The sequence below is a fragment of the Lagenorhynchus albirostris genome, chromosome 16 (assembly GCF_949774975.1).
Source record: "Lagenorhynchus albirostris chromosome 16, mLagAlb1.1, whole genome shotgun sequence".
NCBI lineage: Eukaryota > Metazoa > Chordata > Mammalia > Artiodactyla > Delphinidae > Lagenorhynchus > Lagenorhynchus albirostris.
The window spans coordinates 28,495,539-28,511,703 of NC_083110.1; the positions used below are offsets into that span (position 1 = coordinate 28,495,539).

General features: G+C 42.6%; 1 protein-coding gene across 1 annotated transcript in view; it reads right to left on the minus strand.

Moving 5' to 3' along the window:
* Positions 1-16,165, minus strand: part of KCNMA1 (potassium calcium-activated channel subfamily M alpha 1) — a 728,670-nt gene that overhangs the window by 95,959 nt on the left and 616,546 nt on the right. Inside the window, exons 17-18 of the mRNA XM_060126951.1 lie at positions 4,723-4,809; positions 138-231 (exon numbers count right to left, since the gene is read on the minus strand). Of these exons, the coding sequence (XP_059982934.1) occupies positions 138-231; positions 4,723-4,809 (181 nt within the window). The remainder of the gene's footprint in view (positions 1-137; positions 232-4,722; positions 4,810-16,165) is intronic.

Genomic DNA, 16,165 nt, shown 5'->3' on the forward strand with positions numbered 1-16,165 from the left:
TCCCCTCCTCCGCCGCGAGCCTGCCGGGGAGGGGAGCCTCTGGGCCTGGCAGGGTGGGGAGGGGGCAAGGACAGGAGAAGGAGCGAGAGGGGGACCCACCGGTGGACCCACCGCGTGGCCCGGGCCCCTATCCTTACCTCATCAGCTTGGGCGAGGAGCTGGGTGAGTTCCGCATGCCTCCGTTGCGCTGCTTTTTTTTGGGTGACAGTGTTGACGGCTGCTCATCTTCAACTGGAAATACAGGCAGCTCATGAGATTATGAACAGCTTGAGGGCAGACTGTGCAATACAGGCAAGATATCAAAGGACACACACTCACGGCTCAGTCACTCACTAGGAATTCATGGCCATCTCTTAGGACCCAATGACAAAGACCAATGCGTTAGTCAAAGAGGCCGGCTTAGAAAAGGTGAGCGCATCACCTCTTGACACTCCAGCGTTTGAACATGCAATTTAAACAGACTAAAACAGCGTGAAAACACCCTGCCATTAGAGAGAAAAGAAATTATAATCTATCTGTACACCAATACATGTCTGTGTGTGTGTGTGTATATATATATATATGTGTATATGTATATATATATATAGGAACACTGCATCATTCTGCTTAGAATTTCTTTTTGGTTACTTTGTTTTGCTGGGTAACCAAATAGGTTTTCTTGTAACCAAAATCAGAAGCAGCAGCATAAGAGCTGCCAGCTGGCTGCTTCTGCAAATGCACCAATGTAACCAGGTCCTAATTCCTACATGCCAGAGGAAAGAGCCTTGGGAAGGAGGCAGGGATTTGAGGCCTTAACAGCCAATGTTTCAGTCCGTCAGGACTGGGAACATTGGTATGTTCTGGTTCAAGAACCCCAGCCCAACTCAGCTCTCGTCCCTCCACCTCCCAAGAGGGAGGGCCTGTGTGCATGGGATCCTTTCTTAACTCATTAAGATGGGAGGAAGGGGCTGCAAGGTTGCAGAACCAGGCCGGAGAAGAGCGCCCAAACGAAGGAGGAGGTTGCCACTGAATGCTACCTCTGAGGAGGGGCAGGGAAGGCGGGCAGCAGAGGGGACTGGAAACCACAGGCTGTTTTCCAAATGTCTCAACCACAGAGATCACTAAGCGATCCAAAGTTCTGCTCACAAACAACACAGCACACTCTACTGCTTTCGCCCAAAGACACCCACTAACAAGCTTTGGAGGTTTATTAGCCTGTACCACGTTTCTTTTTAAGAGAGCTGCTTGATAATTAGCAGATTGCGCATCCAGCCCGTCACCCAAGGGCACCGGCAGCAAAATCCTAGTCTGCCTCTCCCCACGCCCCACAACACAGGCTAAAGCTGTAATGTCAAGAAGGAAAAATAGGATCCTCGGACTCTGATTGTTGACTGCAACACAGACTGGGAGAAGCACCCCTGAAACTCGAAATAACACGCAGTTACCTTAAAGCTAAGAAAAGAAATATTAGCAGCGACAACATCAAAGGAAGCTTGATATATGTTAAAGGTGTACAAGGCTTAGGTGGGGGGAGGAAATGCCATCTCAGCTACTTGATATTATCCAGGAAGACCCATATCAGAACACGCATGATAAGGTACTTCCCGGAAAACCCTAAATAACATTTAGTGTGTTACGATACATGGTCCCAAAGAGATAATAATAATCCAACTACCCTCCAAACCTGTTTCAAGGTATCACTCTTGGTACACTCCTTTATTCTACTGTCAGTCTGGGGTTGTCTAACTTCTGGCTGACACAGGGAAAGGAAACAAGAATGTGGCTGGAGATGAGAGCATGACCAGAAGAAATGAAGGCAAAAAGGCACCTGCAAATGCCCACAGCCCTTACTCGCTACCACCTGCTCCCCGGCCCCCACCCCCCACCCCCGTCCTGCCCCCCAGAGGGCCAGGCTCAGGCTGCAACCATATCCGTCACTTAGGGCTCCCGGCAGGAACTATGTGGCCGGGAGGATATCGCATCTTATCAGAAACGAGTATCCACAGCAAATCACACAGAGACTAAATAGCACTTAAAAGATTAAAGGAAATAAATACAAGCCACATAAATGGTATTGAAAAAAATCACTTAGAGGTGATATGCATCTCTCAGCAAGCAAACAGGCACTCTGAGCTTGACCTGCATTCATCTTCCTTTCATAGGACAGGGGGCCAGGCATCCCAGGCAATAATGGGGTAGAAAGGCAGTGAGATTGAGAGAGAGAGAGAGAGAGAGAGAGAGAGAGAGAGAGAGAGAGAGAGAGTGTGTGTGTAAGTGTACTTTTGCACTGTCCCCACCTTAGGATGGGGTAGAAGTCTTGCATTGACTACCCCCATAATACAAGGTCATCTTTTAATATGGACCACTTGCAATGGTTGCACTGTGTTCAGGATGACCTAGATTCGTTGAGTAGCATGATGTACTAAATAACACGCGTGCATGTGAATTGATCTAGTAGGAGGTGGAAATTCTTTTCTTCTCTATCACACAAGCCTTCTTGTGTGATATCCAGAAAGGTCTTTTAGCTAACCTAGTCTATGTGGCTAGCTTTATTCAAGGCCACCAGACGTTGCCACGGTTTTGTCTAATTATACAATGAGTCTACAGTCATTAAGAAGTCACACTCACTGGCATTTCTGCTAGATTCTTTTTCGTACCTTTTCTTTTCCCATTTGCACTGGGCCAACAATATATAACCCTCTCTGGTTAAGTGCCCATTAACCTTGCACCTTGTCACTGTCTGTTTACCTGCAGTGATCTTCAGATGGAAGACTTGCAAGTTAATACCTGTTCACCAGCTCCAGGGAAACACCTTGTTCTGGTGCTTAAAGTCAGGTCTCCTTCTATGCAAGGAAACGATTTATTTTCATCGCAACTCAGAAAGATCATCCATCATAATCATACTGCATTTAAACTGGGATTTGTTCTCTTAAATGAAACGCATGTTCAAAGGTTTCCTCCTGCACTCACGGCCTGGAAATGCAGGTCTTCTCCCTGAAGAGATGGGGGGAAATGTCTCCAGCTTAAATATATGAACGTTGTGTAATGGAGACCATTACATGCGGCTTAGATCCCACAAGAGGAGCAGTGATAACTTCTGTCTCCTGAGTAGGATATAAACCATATTTAATTATTATCCTTTTATATGGATTCTATCAATTTCTGCATATTTAAAGAAAGTAGATTGAGGAAAACTTTTAGTTAAGCTATAAAATATAATTTTCATTTCGTGGCTTCTGTGACTACATGAGAGGAACAAAAATGGAATTAAAAGGGAGACTTAAATTTACTTTCACGAAAGACAAGTACTGAAGGAATGGGCCGCTACCTCATGCCAATGCACATTTCCAGGCTCATAGTTAGCCTGGTTTCTGGCTAATTACACTACACCCCTGTCTCCAGCGTGTCCACTAGAGTCGTCCTGCTGTGGTAGCCGTAGGAAGATTAGATCTTTTAAAGGAACCTGACTCACCAGCTTCTTTAAAACACAAACAAGTTCAGGAATCCAATGTGGAATTTTTATAGGAGCTGAACTCCATCCAATCTCAGAATACTAATAAAATTCAAGGGCTTGTTTTTGCACATCCCTAAGTATAACACTTAATGTGCTGTTGTAACTTCCCAGTGCTCGCTTGTCTAATAGGCACCGAATCTAACAGTTTTACAGTTTGGGAAGACTCAGTGCTAGAAAAATGTCAGGCAAGTCTAATGAGCTTTCAGATCCCCTGGTTCGCGCTGCAGTTTAATTTCAAGTTACAATGATGTTTTAACATGTTTGCTTATACTTGCCCAAAGAGGATTCATTATTTCAATGACATAACCTCCAGACGATGTTCTGGGAATTGATTTAAGATGTGGTGGTAATTCCAACAGCCTAATGCAGAGTTGAACATCTGTGACAACATTCTACTCAACTTTTCATCAGCATTCTGTTTTTAAGCAAAAGCAAGGCAACATCTTCTAGAAACACTGACCAGAACTCCTGGGCTCACTTCAAGATGATCATATACTTTACTGGATTTTTTTAAAAAGAGAAATCCCTCTCTTGATTGGCCTAGCTAGCTTGCAAACACTGTGTCAAGGTTCACCCATGCCTCTTTGTGGGTACTTCGAGTAAAACGGGGCAACAATTCCAACTTTCCTAAGCAGTCCAGTGCTAACCCATGATGGACCCAATGCTCAGCTCCAGCCTGGGGGCACATTCCTCTTTCCCCATTTCCTCAACAGGGTTTAGGGGGATGATGCCCTTTGAGACTTAAAGATGAGTTTGCTGGCTGCAGTTAAAAAATAGTTCAAAGCGAATAAACTAACTCGGAAACGTAATAAAAGGCAAACAAGCCACAAACATGAGCCAACTGGCTATATCTCCGTTACGTTATTAATCACCACATCTGGAGAAGCCCACATCTGTACACACTTAGCAGATCATTAGTAACGTCATATTCACACTGGAATCACTCAGAGTAAGAGGCATGCAAAGTGGCTTGAACGCAAATGCGTCTAGCTAACAGGGCTTCCGACTGAAGTCTCGTGCAAGCTGCTAGTTTGGGGTTAGGGTAGTTTTAATGATTATTTATCGTTTTCTATGGGTTTTCTCTTCGGTATTTTGCTGCCCAACAAGCTAAACGCATGCTGAAATCCACAGTAGTACATCTTTCTTCTCCCACTGAGCTCAGCATGTTAAAGTAGAACATGGAGGGGTGCAGTTATTAAAAATTGGGATGGATTCCAAGACTCCTTCACCTGGCTCGGTCACAAGCCGAGAATTGTGAGTTGTGTTCTTGAACTCAAATGGGTCTTTGGGATAGCGTGATCTAGCTCCAACCTTGACTGCCAAACAATAACAAGAAAAGGAAACCGAAATTAATCCTTGGTGAAATTTGTCATTAGGAAAGTTCCAAACCCGTTTTAACATTGACTAGAACGATAGTCTTAAATTAAAATGGAAGTTTCCTCCCTCACAGCTGAATTGCAGGGTTTTTCTTTTCTTTTCCCCCGATGACTTCTTGAAATTCTTTTTGCTGTGCTATGTCATCGACATCAGATGGGATAATACGTCACAGACAATCCTGTGCGTGTTATCATTTCCTCAAACATACAGAGTTCCCTTCTCCCCTACGACAGACACAGAAAACTCAGTTTTGCAGGAATACCAGACCCCTTATTCTCCTGAAACGTGCTAAAAATGCATCCTACTGAATAATCATTATAGTCCAACTCATCAACCCTCAATGTGAAACTCTCGCTTTCATCTCAAACCGCCGGCTTGGTCAGCCCCCTTGGCTGTGATATCACCCACCTAACTTGCATTAAATGCCGGGGGGTTGCCACTCCTAGGAAAGGGAGATGTGTAGCATCTCCTTGTATCACGAGTGACGTCAGTGAAAACTGGGCGTGTGTTTGCAGCCTCGCAGGATGTGCATGTTGTTTTAGTGAAAATGGCAACTTATGAAATCGTTGGACTAGAGATTGAACAGTGTGCTTCCTGCTTCCTGTGGGTTTATCAAACTTCTCATCCCCCCAAGAAAAATCATGTAAGTCACAGTAGTACAGTCATTTTGCAATGAAGTAATTCACAATGGACAGAACTTCCAAGCTGAGCCAACCTCTCTCTAGTACAACTGCTTAAGACTTTCACCAGGAAATCTGGGCTAGTTAACTCCGAGGTCTTACAGTGTGGCCAGGAAAGAGCGATGCCTGGGTTGCAGCACAGAATGGCACCCTTTTTACAGAGGGATGTTTCCTGTCTTACAATCATAGACTACCAGAATCCTGGCTGTCTGTCACTCAAACCAGACCGGTGGTGAGAGGGTATGAATATTTCCATAAGCAATGAAGGCCAAACAACAATAACAAGAATAACAAATGCCAGATAAATAACCCATAATGTGAGTTCGGTCCTATAACTGCTGTAAAGGAGCACTTGACTCTTGTTTTAGCACGAATCTCCCAGTGGGGAAAGCCATGGGCCCCTCAGTGAGGTTGTGCAGCTAAGATAAGGGTAAGACAGGCATCGCAGCCAAGTTCTACGCCTACAGGGTCAGTGGGCAGCTGGAGATCAGAACACGGGGAAGTTAAAGTGGGTATATCCCCTGAATTAGAGTTTCAGGTTCTGACAACCTTGGGACAACATATATCACCAAGAAGTCTGGTGAAGCCTTTGAGGTATTATTGATAAAATCAATCCAAAAAAAAAAAAAAAAGCTAACTTGTTTTGAAAGATCATGGTGAATATTAATACACAGATAATTAAAAAATGAAGGATGCTCCCTATTAAAAGCAATGCCAACAATAATAATGTCACCAATACAATATATGTAACTCTCTATAATGGAGCCATCACTTTACCATATATACATTATCAGGCAGGGTAATTTCACAACTTCTAGCCGAGAAACAGCAAATGCATTTATTTGGAAAACCTAGAGGACATAGGCAGGAAACAACAACGACCTGTTATTATGTAAAATGAGGATGGAAAGAATCTCCAACCCGCCTGAGCCCAGGCACGGAGCAGCACAGGCACTGTAGGCTGAGGGGGCAGGGAAGGGGAGGCTTGTTGGAGGCTTTTCATTTCTGGCTTTTGTGGAGCTAACAGGAGAATGGAGGGGGGAGACTTTAAGGAACAATAGGTTATGCAGAAGTTAATCACAGGGTATATTTCTGGCTCTATTCACTGCCTAGGAAACCTGAATTGTGTACGTTTGAGTCCATCAACACAGAGTAATGAGAGAATTCAGCTCCTACATGGGAGAGAGAAGAAATACTCTACAAATATATTAACAGAATCCACATGACCTGGATTGCAATGTTCTCTACAGAAATACTGTGGCCTAACAGATCTTCGAGAATCAAATCTGGTGGATTAGATGTACCTGCTGTACTCACACACCCCATCCCAAACCATAGCCTCATGTTCTATATGTATCGTGGTTAGAGTCGAAATCCCCGGTATCTGGAATCTTAGCTAAAATATCTTTACTAAAAACTTGAGCTGTCATTATAACCTGCCCAGCGCTCTTGCCCTGCCAGTATGTGGTAGAAAAGTCCTTTTGAAGATCTGGTTGCCTCTGGTTCTTTTCTTTCTTCTTTTCTTAGAATAGACTGTCTCCATCACCTCGAGGGCAAAGAAGAGTCTCAAGCAAAGATCACTCACTATTAGCTTCTCAGAGATGAGACACAGAAAAGAACAAGGGAAATCTAAAAGCGAATACACAATGGAAATGAGAAATGCAAGAATTTCTTTGAATTATCGCTATGGAGTTTGGAGGAGGTAGGTAGTAGAAGGGAAGGTAGTAGAAGAAAACTTTTACTTTGAATCAAACAGAAAAAAATTGTACAAGAGTTCAACCCGAACAGCCTCTTCTCAACTTTCCTTTCCTTCTCTCCGTCTGCCCTACTCCCAACACCAAAAAGATGGTAAAGACTTTGAGGCCAAAAAGCATACCTGACTCCTTCTCGTAGCCCTGACACATGCAGTACATGTTTGTAGGGCTGAGTTGCAGAATAGGGATGAAATCTGCCAAGTTCCTGGCACCAACAGCTGCCTTCTTTCTTTTTATATTTCTCAAGTTCCGGGATCAGCAAACTATACTCTGGAACGTATCTCTGTAAAGCTTATGAGCTAAAAATAGTTTTTACATTTTTAAATGGTTAGGGGGAAAAAATCTAAGATGAATAATATTTCGTAACACATTGAAATGATATGAAATTCAAATTGCAGTGGCTCTAAAGAAAGTTTCTCATAACGTGGCCACAGTTATTTGTTTACCTGGCATCTACGGCTGCTTCCACTCTACAACAGAGTCGAATAACTGCGATTGCGACTGTGAAGCCCACCAAGCGTAACACATTTACTAGCTGGTCCTCGACAGCCAAGGCTTGCTGATGTATGTATCAGCAAACCTTGGCTACCTCACGTATCTTCTCACGTTGTCCTAGCTTTCCAGTTTTCAAAAAGGACAATGCTCTCCCCAGTCTGCCGAGACAGCCAGACAATAAAAGCAACACACACGGAACTCACTTCAAGTGCACAGCTGTGGGGAATTCGGGAGGGATGGAGGTAGTTCAGAGACTTGAACGTCCTTCCCACCCAACCTGCTATTTGTCCTGCAGAACCCCTTGTACTGGGGGAGACCAGTCAGGTGAGTTTCCCGTTTTCCAATGCAAGCTAAGTTAGAGTCATCCACTGTGCACTTCGATAATGAAGGCAAACCACATCCACCATGGGCAATTCCTTGGAGCTGTCAGTGTGTGTACTCCAAGTCCACCCAGCAAGAGCCCATCCAAGACAAAAGATGAAACATTAGACTAGATCTGCTGAAAATATACAGTGTCAACCTTTCCCCAGTTAGCTCAGAGCGATATATAGATGATTATTTCAACCGTCAGCTGCCGCATAGATTTAAAGCCCTGTACGATAACTCCTGGATTCATCTGCCCCTTGTCAAACTTGCACAGCTTTACTTGGAGGATACATGGTGTGGCAGTTTCACTGTGAATCCAGAATGATCCAGACGGCTGCTGTCTTTTTGTTAACAGGAAGCCAAACTGATGAGTTTGTAATGCATTTCTTATCAAAGGTAGTTTCAGAAAAGAAAATGTGCCCCATCAGTTTGGCTAGAATTTCACATAGACTAGATTATCGGCTTAATCAGAACATCTCTGAGATTTTCTTGAGGAAATAGATAATTCTGCATCCATCCCATGGAAATCACTTTATGCCAATGAATGATGTATTTATGAATTATAATTATCCTTGATTTTTCCCCTTCCCGCAGTATACTTAATAAAAATCATCAGCTAGAGCCTACAAAGCAATGGTTCTTAATAGATACAAGCATGCTAATATATTTTTTAAAGTTAATGCTGATCTTTTTGAGCTATGAGTCTAAAATGATCATTGTGAATAAAGGGACTGTAATTTTCAACTCATATGTTTAACAAAGACAAAATGGACTGTAATGGAATTTATGGAGCCTGTACAGGAACGCTCTAATATAGTTTATTATCAAATAGATTTGGATTTACTGTAGGACAAATTGGGTCCCTCTGAAACGTATCAAGGGAAAATGCCTGTAAGGTAGCGAACACTGTTCCTGGTACGCATCAAGTGCTCACATAGATGGCAGAGGTGCCATTTGTTATTCTAACCCCTACTGACTTGTAAAATGCCGTGCTTAAATGCCAGCATTAAAATCGCTATTTATCCTGTCTTTATTTTAAATTCTGACATTATATGCATCATGGATATTTTTTGCATTTTGATTTTTTAAAAAACGACTGCATTGAACTATTATTTTTCTTGAAGACTGAGGTTTCTGGTGCCCCTTAAATCTGGTGCCCAAAGCAAGTGCCTCGTTCTTCCCACTCTGGTCCCAGCCCTGCCCTGCCCATCTCTCAAGGGTGTTCTAGGTGCTGGTTCTGCCACCCTGCCTGTCATCACAGAGAAGTTACCGTAGTTTGTCTCTGCGTGTGTGTCTATAGGTTCCCTTGTTCCAAACTGGACGAGGCAAATATAAAACATGAATTATTCTTTTGATCACTTCATGCTGTGTGCATGAGATTTTTCAGGAAAATCCTTGCAAGAAAGGCTTCCTGGTGGATTTACAAATTGTCAGACAGCCGAAGGAGTGGAGAAAAGATCATGCTGCCTCAGGAATCTGAGATTTGCCACCAGCCCAGGGTGAGAAACAGAAGAGAGAGAAAGGGTCAGGTCTCTCCCGGACTTAATTTCACAGCTCGCATCAAATTCTCCTGCTGAACACAATTTTGATTTACATTTCCACTTTGGGGTAAAAGTTTTTATTTGCTTATATGTGTTGACTGAATTGTTACCTTTCTTCTCTTTTTGTTTTTCCTCCCCCTAAACAGCTTCAAATAAACATGACTGGCAGAAAATGTCAATCGTATTTTCATTTCCATTTTCACTTTGCTGTTTACGTTTTTAGAATTAATGCTTGCCCCAATGGTTCTATTTGAAGATCAGCCTAGAATCTAATTGTGTGTATGTGAAATTGTTTTCTAAACCATAAGACACTATACAGATAAGGACCATTATTACTATTAATATCATTATTATTATCGGCTCATCCACAAACACCCTGTCTGCCATTGAGCCAGTTTCGTGAAGAACCCCCTAGCACTCTACTATGTATTCCAGATGGTTGCACTGATACTTTCTCTGAAACTCAGATAAAGGTAAAATGCATGGGTTTTTAGTGCAACCCAGGCGCACGGCATGGCCCGATGAAGAATGTCCTGTCAGAACACTTTAGAAATACTGTATGCTTTTAACCTTGAGAGGTAAGGACCCGTCTGGATTATGATTTTACACTAAACACAGCGTTTAGTATATTTCTTAAGGGCACAGTCACCTTCTAAAGATGTTCTCAAACTATAAAATCATTATCTGTATCCTACTATAATTTATCTTCCGACACAGTCTCTGCAACATTTAAAAATGCTAGTGCACGGTGGGCCCTTGCTGGTCGACACAGTTAGAGAACATGGTATGGAATGCAGAAGCAGGGCTGGACAAGGTTTAGGGGTGAGCAGACCTCACCCTCTTTGGGTTCAAGGCTCTACTAATATGCAGGCCCAGAAGCGCCCAGGTCTGCTGACGTCGAATCCAGATCATTTGCTGCGAGAATTCTGCCCGTGAGGACAGCATGAAGATATGGGCTTCTAGAGTCAGGGCAACCGGCCAAGTCCTAGCTCCAACCCTCATTAGAGCTCTGATCTCAGACAAGTTACTCAACACCGTAAGGTCACAAGATCCCTGCTGGACAGATGAGGACACCGAGATTTGGAGATGCTGTGGGATAAATGAGATAACCAGTGGCCACACGCTGTCAGCCTGAGGACAAATACTGTCTTGATGTGCTCTGCTTGACACCATCCTGCCACTGCTCCATCGGATCTTATATGCAGGACAATCTTTGAGTCTCAAGATTATCCATAAAAATCTGGGTTTCTCACTCCTGTCTTAAAATCTTGCAGAAGACTAGTCTCGCATTCCAGGAAGGGAACTGTCTCAGGGGACATGAGCTCACCAGCTGCTCAAATATCCCCAGGCTGCCTCCTGGACCCCCCAGTCACACGGCAGGTACCCCATGGTAGCATCCCTGGCTCAGACTCCAATGGCACTCAAGTTTGCTACCCCTGAGATAAGGATTGTAAGGCTGGAAGATCCCTCTACATACGTCAACTCATACTGAGCTGCAGTGAGGGTAGCGGTTAAGCAAACCCAGGCCTTGAAACCTGTGGGCTGTTAGGTCGGAACATGGGTATTTGGTAAATTGCCTAAGTTCATTTTTCTCACCTATAAGATGGGAATAATCAGAGTACTTTCCCCAGAGGGTTGTTGTGAGGATAGAGTGAAAAAAGTGAAAAAAAGAGAATAGATTGAAAAGTGCTTAGAAGACTTCCTGGCAGGCTCTTGATAAAAGTTACCCATCATTATCTTGGCTTTGAGAAATCAAAGCAATTAGAGCTCTCTGTCATTGGATCCTTCTCCACAGTGCCAACCTGCTTTCTTTTGACTTTGTTCTACTCAAACGGGTGCACAATCTCTCCTCTGCCCCAAGCAACTGACCCAGTATCCAGGCGCTAGAATGGGGTGAGATTCACCACCTCCATCCCCGTTCTCTGCATCCTGTTCGATGGTCACCTTTGTCCCATATCGCATATGGTCCCAAGGAACTGCTCGGGTCAAAATAATTAGGCTATGCCAAGTGTCATAAAAACAAGAAAAGCCAGAAAATGTTTAAATGGGCCTCAAATGAAGAAGGCTGGGACCGTTCAGAGCAATAACAAATGAAAGTCAGACGGAAATGTGGAGAAACCCCACTGTTTCCTCTAAATTACAGGAAATTCATGCTGCCTGCTTGTGAGGGGCATTTTCCCTTCAGTTTCTGGTGGGAGGTCATAGGGTTGGGGCACATACTTGGGAGGTGATGGGAGGGGCAGGGGGATGATGGGATAGAGGGGTAGCAACTCCTCTATTCCTTCCCACCAGATCTTCCTTTTTCCTCCCTACTCTATCCACCCATCAAGAGACAGGTTAGCCTGCTTCCTCCAGGAAGCCTTCCCAGATGACTGTAACAAGGTGGAATCCCTCCTTTCTTTAAAGTGCCTTGGCACTTCTCATCCCACACCCCTCTGACATCTCATTTTTTTTGCATCATAATTTGTGTTCCATTTCCACGCGTCCTCCCCAACTAGACTTATAAGTTCCTTTACGTGGTCTCCCCACTTCTGAATCTCCCAATAGTGCTGAGCCCTTAGTAAAGTTCCTAAGAAATAGTTCCTAGCTGCCAGAGGTGGCATTGCAGAGGGAAAAAGCACAGCCTAGTAGTGAGGCGCTCTAGGGTCTAGTCCCGGCTTAGATCAAATGTGTGGCCTTGGCAGGACTCTTCCCGTTCTGGAGGATTGGCATTAATTAAGCATAGGAGTTTTTCAGCTCTGCTCTGTAATGGTTCTGGGCTTAACGCTCTCTTCTGTTACTTGACAGATATCATAGGAACCAGCCACGGACTGAAGGCCTCATAACCCTACAGCCACAAATAATTACCCAGAACTTCCTACCACACTTAACCCCAAAGCACTACCGAATAGGAAAAGCAGGATTCCTGGTCCAAGGAAAGTGTGGTCCAGCTCAGTGGTTCTCAACGCTGCCTTTCTATAAAATCGACTGGAGAACTCTACAGGACACCAGACCAATTCAACGCAAATCCTGAGGGGCTAGGGGCTGGGCATTGCTTTTTCTTTTTTTTTCAAAAATCTTTTTAAAGATGCACAATAAAACAGAACCACAAGTCTAGCTGGAGAAATGAGACAACTGCATTAAAGATGCGTGTATATCTATATAAAATTCACAAGTTATATGAAATAACAGTATGAAAAGTGTTGCATGATAATGTCAGGTGAGGGCTAAATGAAATGTTGTACATAATAAGTGCTAGTAGGCCTGGGTGGTTAGGGAAAATAAGACTGGAAACAAGAGTTGGATGGAGAGACATGTCAGCCTTATTCACCTGCGTATCCCCAGAACCAAACATAGGGCCTGGTGTGCTGGGGCCCTTAAGCCATGATGCTGAAAAAAACTAGGGGGGTGGGTAGCAAAGGGTGGGAAGGGCATGCTAGGAGGAGGGGGCAGCTGGAGCAAAGGCAAGGAGGTGGGGAGGCACTAAGCTCAGGAACTATAAGGAAAGCAGTTTGGCTGGAGCAGGAAGGCTTATTTGAGGGCACAGTTGGGGGATATAGGGGACAGATATTATAAAGCTTTGAATTCCAGATGGCAGAATTTGGATAATTCTTGGTAATAATCTGAATCCTCTGAAAGTTCTTTTTCCTTCGATTTCAGTACTCGGATTCAGAGAGGAGAGTGGGTGGTTTGCATCTTGGAAAAGTCTATCAGAAATCCCCCTAACTCAGCCCACTTCCTTTCCAGCCACTTCAGTTATTAGGGTCCAAGGTAAGATGCACACGTATGTGCATGGTCCTAATAAGCAGGAGGATGCTGGCAAGGGTCCAGTTCCATTGGCGGTCTCGATTTTATTCTAGAGAGTATATGTGGCAGGAAAATAAAGTTATTTAATGCCTGGGAAAGGGGTCTGTGAAACTCACAAGGCTGCTTCTTCATAGCCCAGCCAGGTAAATCCAACCTTTACACTGGGATGGTTATTTCCTGCCTTCAACTACTCACGTTGATCTCATTCCCTATAAAGAGAACTGGAAGGGAAGCTGTCAGCGTTTGCCTTTAACAAGAAAACTGATTGCAGTCAATACTTCAAAGAACATTTTCAACAAAACCAGTGCTTCCAAGTGGATTCACCGAGAAGGAATGTTCCCCCCCTCCAATCCTCTACTCCCTGATTTCACCTAACCAATAACACTTCAGGATTTTCTCTGTGAAAAGCATATAAATGAATAAAATAAGAACGTACATGATGTCATCTGGATCCTTAACCTACACCCCTTAGCCCAGTATGCCTAGACAGAGTTTTAAAGAAAAACTCAAAAGAGAAAATTCCTATTGGATACCCAAAATCAAGGGTTTGGAACTTTTAACTTACAAAAAGAGGAAAATATTTGCATCCAAATTTCTTTATAGGTAGCATTTAACAATTAAGAAAGTAAACAAATATAGGAGTCATCCTAGAATGTATTTTAATTCTCCCTTTTCATAACCTCAGTAAATCCACTGTCTCCTAAACAGGCCATGTTTATAACCAAACACCCTGTATAAAAGCAGTACTGTAGGTTAAAGGGAAAAAAAAAACCAAAAACAACTTAGTAAAAAGATGTAGTTGTGTCTTTAAAGAAATTTAGAAGATTGAAGAATAACCTGTGTGTGGATGAAAAAATAAATAAATAAAAGTAAGTTTTGCTTGTATATTTGTTTTTTTTCACTCATTGTTGCCCAAATTGACAAGCTGATCAGTCTTTGTGTGGACAACCTTATCGAAAAAGGAAAAAACAAAACAAAACCAAAAACCTCTGATCCTGTTTGTCAGAAATTCAGTTCTGGCCTAAGGAGAAAAGCAACCTTCTTTGGTTAACTTGGATTCTAAAGTAATTCTTGATGAAAGAGCATTACATTAAAATTATTTTTATATAGCACAGTAATCCAGTACCAAAGCACCCTTTATAAAAATGTCCCTCCTTATACTGGTATGGAACGAAGCCTAGGGAATTAATTTGTATAAATAAACAGTAGGTAAAAATGCGCCTTGCCACATAACAATGATCAGATGGCAGAGGTACTCCAGTCTTAGGGGTGAGAATCTGGTATTGTGTAGTTACCTTTTTAAAACAGTAACATTTCTTTAACTAGGACTTGTTCCAAATGAGCATTAAATCAAGCAAGTTGAATTTAAGGAAATCTTAGCAATTAAAAGGTGTTGTCTTACTGGAGAACTATCTCCTCAACAAACAAACAAATGAACATAGTTTTAGACATTCATTGTAGATAACTAAAGGAGAGAGAGTCTGGAAAAGAAAAAGCAGAGAGTAGAGGTGGGGGGTAGGACCTATAGTAATCCAGGTAGACGGTTTCATTTATAGAAGAGCAGCGCCACCTGCTGGTAGATTCGCATTTCGAGGCCCTCTGCAGTTTGCTGGCCACCATCTATCTTGCAATCTTTGCATAAATATACAGCAGTATTTCTCAGCTGCTGTTATACATAAGAATTTTATTACCAGTCGGCAGATTTCTAACACACGGGTTGCAGTTTAATAATGCTCTATTACCTGAAGTATGGTTATATAAAAACCTAGAATGTTAACTGTTGATAAACCGATTCTAATACGTAAAGCACTGTTAAGTCACCCAGTAAATATTCAAATAAATCAAAAGGGATAGTTCTTTTTCCTCCGACAACATGTTATTAAACACCACAACTTGATCGCTTACATAAAAATAATGTTCGTACATTTCGATGTACTAAGAACTCAGGAAACGCGCATTATAATCTTACCAACTGAGAGCTTTCCCTTCATTTACAATTTAGAGGAAAGTGTTTTTGCAGAGAATATTTCCCCTGTCTTTAAAAACTGTACTTGAACCAAGGTGTCATTTAGGGAATTTTTTCATATAACAAAACCTGAGTTATAAATAACTATGATTACATCTATAAAATGTTATATTTTTTAAATGGCAATAGAGGAGCCACGGAGCATTTAAGTCACTGATAGAATGAGCAAAGACACAGTAGCTGTCATTTTTTCAGAAGAAGATCACACAAACGCGATAGCAAAGGAACACAATAAAAGGAAGAACAGGAGTGTGATAGGTGACTCTGATTATAGCTGCAAAGGAAACTGTGAAATAAATTAACACCCAAGCACCCAGGAAAGGCATTACTGTAGCTTCACTGCAAAGTGATCAGAAGAAGGCTGGTGATTTCGTAAGAACAGAAACAACGTGTCAGCTGCAAAATCTGGTGGTGATAACTAATGACCATACTACTGACAACTCTGATTTGATCTCTAACAGAAAAAAATAAAAAAGCATTCTATAGGATAGATGTATACAATAGGAATCGGATTTTTCATTTGAAACGAATAAATCCCAAATGGGATCAAAGGGCCCGGTAAGTGAAAAATGACAGTTCCTATGTGGCCCTGATTTGATCTCAAGCAAAACGACCACGCTGATAAAAGCTTAAGAAGAAGGTAGGGC